The sequence below is a fragment of the Acomys minous genome, assembly GCF_964271855.1.
Source record: "Acomys minous genome assembly, chromosome: 2".
Taxonomy (NCBI): domain Eukaryota; kingdom Metazoa; phylum Chordata; class Mammalia; order Rodentia; family Muridae; genus Acomys; species Acomys minous.
In genome coordinates this window covers 142,248,156-142,254,590 of record NC_140484.1, presented here as the reverse complement: position 1 = coordinate 142,254,590, position 6,435 = coordinate 142,248,156, and the positions used below count along the sequence as shown (strand labels likewise).

Below are 6,435 nucleotides of genomic sequence, written 5' to 3'. Positions count from 1 at the left end.
GTTCATATCTGTAGGTTCTGCAACCCTGCATTCAGCCAATAGTGGCTTGAAAATGTGCAGAAGAGGGGTTGGGGGATGGCTCAATAGGCAAAGGCACTTGGTGCCAAGTTTGGTCCCCAGGACCCACTTGGTAGGAGGAGAACTGACTTTCACAAGTTGTCTTCTGACTCCCACACGGATGCTGTGGCAGGCTCTTACGTCCCTTCTGTATAACTAAGCATTAAATACGTGTACATTTGAAACGTGCAGAAAAATTGTGCTTCTGTATTGAGCACAGGAAGATGTTTTTATTGTCATTGTTCCCCATATAATACAGCATGACATCTCCTCACATGGCCTGTCCTCACATGGTACAGTCGGTCCTGAAAGCAGCAAGACGGCAACACACAGGGGCACTGCATAGGACCCTGCGTAGATACCACACCATTTCTATCACATTTGAGCATATGAAGATTCTGATGTTTGTGGGATAGCCTGCACTCCACTCAGGATGAACGCCAGCATTCCTTGAACCACATGGGAAGGAAGCAGGCATCCTCTGAGGTGGCAGAGTTGGGGCCCTGGTCCTTCCACAGTCAGTGAGTGCGTCAGTCAGCCATGCAGTGCTGTACCCCAGCGTGGCTCTCCTGGTCCCGGTGTCTGTATGACTGCCCTGTATTTCCCAGCACAGCCGAGTGAACCTGGTGGGCGAGGCTCTATGCAATCACCGCTTGGATCGGAGAAGGCTGGAGGATGGGGCCCCCAGCCCAGATTCCTGAGGAGGCTGTCCTAAAGGCAGTGAGTTCAAACAGCTTGCTACTCAGGCAGCATAAACCGCCCCCCCCCCGACCTATGGACTCCATCTAGTTTCATTTTCCAGTGGAAAAATAAATGAGCACTAATTTGGGGTGGGGGGGGGTGCAGGGAGTGGATGATGTATACATGTGCTGGGTGATTCATATGGGAACCACAATGTATACACGTTGGAGAGCCTAGTTATTGGAAAATTACAGCCCTGGCATTCTGTTGATGTAAATAAGCTTCAATATCCTCTGTAGGGTTAACCAAGCAGCCCACAACAAAATGAGCTGATAATGACAACACTGATTCATAATTAAAAAGTCCCTGTGGCAGTGGCTGGAAACTGCAAACAACCGAAAGCCACGCTGACGAGTGGCCAATAAAGAAGCCTTCTCCCTGACTTGGGGATACGTCAGGTCTACCTGCACACAGGAGAGGTGTCTTTTCTTGTAGCCTGGCAGGCAGCGGGGCTTCTTCACAAGATGGCAGGGGATGCAGTAACCTTTAAAAAGCCTTTCTTAGTCAATTGTCAATTAGTTGACCTAATTACGTGCAAAAAAATGAAACCTTAATCAAATTATACACAATTGGGTTGTGTGTGTGTGTGTGTGTGTGTGTGTGTGTGTGTGTGTGTGTGTGTGGTTGGGGGGGGAGGGGCTCTGCAGTAGACGTTTACCATGTATAAAACCTGCCCAGATCATCAGCCACAAGAAAAAAAAATTACACACAACTTACCATTATGTTCTGTAGGAAGATTTAGAAAAATTCCATTCCAGGCGCATGAGATGCCTCTGAGGATGTCTACAGCTCCTACTGCGAGGACACTGCCTTTGTCCTCTGCGCTGCATTTCCATCCTACTCAAGCACACCAGAGCCGTGTGCTTGGGTGAGCAAAGCACTCAGAGTCTCTCTCTCTCTCTCTCTCTCTCTCTCTCTCTCTCTCTCTCTCTCTCTTTTGGTTTTTCGAGACAGGGTTTCTCTGTGTAACTTTGGTTGTCCTGGATTTGCTTTGTAGACCAGGCTGGCCTCGAACTCACAGAGATCTGCCTGCCTCTGCCTCCCAAGTGCTGGGATTAAAGGTGTGTGCCACCACCACCCGGCCAGAGTGTCATTTTTAAAAAATGTGTAAGTTCTCTATGTGAAACAATTTAGAAGATTTAGCACCGTTCATTTAATGTCTCATGGAAGACAATCTCCAAGATTTAACACAATGGAAAACAACACGTGGGAGAATACACACACACACACACACACACACACACACACACACACACACATATATATATATATATATATACACATATACATATATATATGATGGGCTATCTATGTTGGAAAAAATACAGCAAGGATCTTATGTGTACATTGAGGCTTTATTAGACAGAGTATTTCTGGAATCATGTGGAAGAAATGGATCAATAGAGTCATCTCCATGGAGCGTGGAGACTGATGGGGAAAAGGCGAGATGGGTACTTGGGGCATTTTTGTTTTTTCAAGTCAGGATTTCTCTGTGTAGCCTTGGCTGTCCTGGACTCACTTTTGTAGACCAGGCTGGCCTTGAACTCAAAGTGATCCACCTGCCTCTGCCTCCCAAGTGCCAGGAGGTCCTTAGGGTTTTAGTCAGATGTCATTCCTTTCTGTTGAGTTCTGTGTTACTTATGCATCAACTATTGAAAAATAATGATTAACCGAGGGAGGAGATTCACCCAACTGTGGTGGCACCACTCCCTAGGCTGGGGTTCCAGACTGAATGAAAAACCAGTCGTCTGAGCACGGGCATTCACCTCTCTCTGCTTCTTGCCTGCGCCTATGCCTCCCCCCAACCCCCACAGCCCCTGTACCCTCCAACTGTGAGCCGGAATGATTGTCTCAGTTTCTAGATGAAAGCTGTTTGATTACTTATAACGACAAAGATTCCCCCCACCCAAAACTATGCTCATGTCTTAAGTATGCAATCCTAGAATCTAAAGGAAACACCCACCTCCATGAGACGACAGAGTTTTAATGCCAGACATAAGGCCTAGCATGCCAGACGGAGGCAAAGCCCTTAGTCCTGATGCCCAGGTGTTTATTGAAAAGTTTCCGGGTTCTGATGTGGTTTCTTATCTTGTAGATAATACAAAGCCCCAAAGGAGGGAGCCCTTAGGGAGGATGCTGTGCACGAATGGCTTGAGGATCGGGGAACCACAAGGCACAATCCCGACAGCAAAGCGCGTTCATGGTCATTCTGCTTCAGTGACCAAGAAGTTACTCATCTCAACTTACTAGCAGGAATTTAAAGGCGCACGAGACCAACATTAATCCTAATGAAAAATATGATATTTCATTAATTATGCAAAAAAAAAGAATTTTGGGCTCATACACAGATCATCGTAAGACGGTACGCTGTCTTCACATCTTTGATGCCCACCACGCTGAGTACCAATTCCTAGAACTAAGCAGCCGGGGAGATGCACAGCGGATCTACACATTCTGGGTTCTGAGCTGCCCTGGATGGTCCATACAAAAAGACACAGGAGCGCGCAGGGAGTGCTGTGGGCAGCCAGGATGCCTGAGTCTAGGAATCCTCGAGCCAGGGAAGGCTTCACTAGCGGTCTTGGTGTACATGTGGGACATGTCCCTCATGGGCTCATTTTGAACACTTGGCTATCAGCCGGTGGCATTGTTTTGAAAATTCGAGAACCCTTTAGGGGGCGGAGAAGACAGCAGCAGCACAGGTCATTCTCCCAAGGCCTTCTCAATGGAAAAGCATGAGGGCTAAGTACCCTGCCTGCAGTTCTGTCTCTGAAGGTATCCCCTAAATTTGAAGCACATTAGATTCCAGGCCCCCCGCCCCCCAATTCTTGCTCCCTTAGGTCCGACCCCTCTCTCTACCCATCAGTCTCTTTGCTTTCTCTGCAGGGCCTCAAGTGCAGAGTGGTGCAGCAGAACTCTATCCTTCAAAGTCAGGTTTCCATGAGGAGATACATGACCGGAAGCCCCCAAGTCACCCGAGGGAGGAGACTAGACGCTGAGCTTTGGCTTAAATGACCGACATTTTCCTCGCCTGGAATTAGCCAGTAATTGCATGTGGGCAGACTTAGCCAGAATGTTCTAAATGACCAATTAGAAGGCAAAAGGGAGGTTTTTTTTTTTTTAGTTCAAGGGTCCCTGCTGATGAGCCCCACTTCTCAGGCGATGCTCCAATGGGTCTGCACCCAGCTCTCTGCCACACGCGAGTATACCCTACATTTGCCTAACGATAATGAATTGCGTACTTATTCTGCAGGAAAATATAGGGCACATCCATTACATGCAATCAAGCAAAAAGGCTACGAAATGGGCACTCTATTAATTCCAAACAGAACCCTTCCCAAATGTCATCCTGCAACCGGAGCGTGGGCTTATTACCAATCTGAAGGAATTAAGGGTAATTTTCATCTGTACAAAGGATTTGAGGGACGAGGCTCCACACACACACACACACACACACACACACACACACACACACACTATTGAGTTAAATTCAATTTGGCAATTTTAGTGTGAATCACCCAGCCCTGACCTGGCCTGCCCTAGGGTGAGATCAGAGCATCTTGTCTGCTGGAGGAGACAGGTGTGCGCAGGTAAGGTGAGTCTGCGCGAGCACGCATACACTTTAGGATACACACAGAATGGAATGCAGTTGACCAGTTAATCAGTAAGTTACCCAGAGAGGAAAAATACATGCTAATGAGCAGCAAACCTGCGCATCTCTGAGCCTCAGTTTCCTCATCTATAAAAGGGGAGAATAATATCTCCTTTAATGGGGGGAGGGGGCTGATGAACTTGAGCATAGTAGAGACCCCCTTTAGTGTAGGGACTAGCTCTGATCTTTGTTTCTATGTTTTGGGGGACTGTCTCTAGGCTGTGCTGATTCCCACAGCACACATAGGAACATCTGAGGCCTGAATTTGGACAGGGAGAATTTCCCAGGTCACTTGCCGGCTCAGTCCCCAGGGCCTATAGACGTTGCTAGCCCACTGGGTTAGTGGTCACTTGCTTACTGATTTCAATGTCCACTATCTCTGGGTAGTTGCTGGGCTTGTGGGAGAGCGCAGAGCAAGGGGCGGGAGCAAGCAGGGCGAGGCGGTTGGGAAGCTGGTCCAGACGGCCTGCATGAGAGTGGCCGGGGCAGCAGCAGGCAGCCCAGGCCCTCACTCCACATTTCGGTACTTGGTGAAGAGATTATATAGCACTCGCAGCGTCGACTTCAGGTCGCAGTTGACAATGTCTGCAGAGAGACAAAGCTCATCAGTGGGAAATAAGGCAGTCACCCCCAGAGTGTGACTTTGCCATGGACACAGCAGCTCCAGGTGAGAGGGGTGCTGGCCTTGGCTCTGTCTCATCTCATCTGTCCCTAAGGCTCTACTCCCTACACCACAGTGCTAGTTGTGTTTGCGAAAAAGGGGACACTTGGGTTGAGTGTGGTGACCCATGCCTTTAGTCCCAGCACTTGGGAATTTGAGTCAAAGAAAAAGAGGAAGAGGAAAAGAAGAAAGAAGACGACGGAGGAAGAAAAGAACAACACTTAATGCTATTCTGAGAGTAAGATGGAGGTCCTTCAGCAAGGGAGGGCACAGGCGGGCACAGGGCAGAGGGGGGGGCTGGGCACTAACTTCCTTCTTCCTTCCACACACTCATCCATCCATTTCCAGTCATGCCCTTTTCTGGGTGCCCGTCTACTCTTGGTGGACTCCTCCACTTTTGAGCTAGAGCAAACAAAGGACGAACAAGGAATTCTGCCATCTAGGAATGCACAGGCAGGCTGCAGACTAAGGAACAACAAACCCCTCCAAACACAGTGACTGTGAAAGGCTGGGCAGCCGCTGGCGCTAGGGAGGGAAGTCAGGGCAGCAGGTTCCCTTAGAGAGGGAAGTTGGGTGGGGAGAGGATCGTATAAAGTGTAAGTGTGAGGGTCACATGGGGCACGTGACCTAAGACAATAGCTGACGAGGGCTCCAAGGTGGGAGAGATGGGACAAAGCAGCCGGGGAGAAGGTGGGACTATGCCTATGCGCTGGTCCACAGGACCAAAGTTCCACCAAGACGGGCAGGGTGGGAAAGTCAGAGCCCCTGGTGGGTTGGGTATGGGACCCCTTAGCCTTGAGACTATTGTGGCTGTGGCTGCAGCTCCAACAGCCACATGCACTGAAGTCCAGATTCAGACTCCAAGCACTAAACGGCTGCAAGATGAGGGTCCCGAGCCGCCTTAGAGTCCTCTCATCGTGTCTGATTCTGGTAGCCTAGTTACAGACTAACCCTACTCTACCCCAGCTGTGTCCAGATGCACACCGAAATCCTGTTCTGATAGAGGATGGGCTGCTGGGACATCCTGAGAGGCATGGAGCCCCAGGCTTCCCCCTTGGCCCCATTTCAGCCTCCATTTGAGACTCTAGCTGGTAGCAGGGTCCTGCCATGGTACCCTGCTTGTGCTGCCCCAAGTCCTACCAGAATCACCTTCTTCCTGGTACACTTTTATGCAATCTGGGCTGATTTCTGTTCTCTGTATTCATGCGGGGCTATGAAGAACCAGGGAAAGTGCTCACAACACAGTGAAGCGGGAGGCTCCGGGTTGCACACTGGGGGCGGCTCTGCAAGGGCAAGTATCCATGGACTCTGGGAGTTTGTCTTTTCT

At 49.5% G+C, this 6,435-nt stretch overlaps 1 protein-coding gene across 2 annotated transcripts in view; it reads right to left on the bottom strand.

The window, feature by feature from the left end:
- Nucleotides 1-2,134: 2,134 nt before the first annotated feature.
- PARVA (parvin alpha) overlaps nt 2,135-6,435 on the bottom strand; it is a 148,242-nt gene continuing 143,941 nt past the window's right edge. For both annotated transcript variants that reach the window (XM_084773006.1, XM_084773007.1), the window contains exon 13: nt 2,135-5,032. In XM_084773006.1, coding sequence (XP_084629132.1) covers nt 4,956-5,032 — 77 coding nt within the window. In that variant the 3' untranslated portion in view covers nt 2,135-4,955. The remainder of the gene's footprint in view (nt 5,033-6,435) is intronic.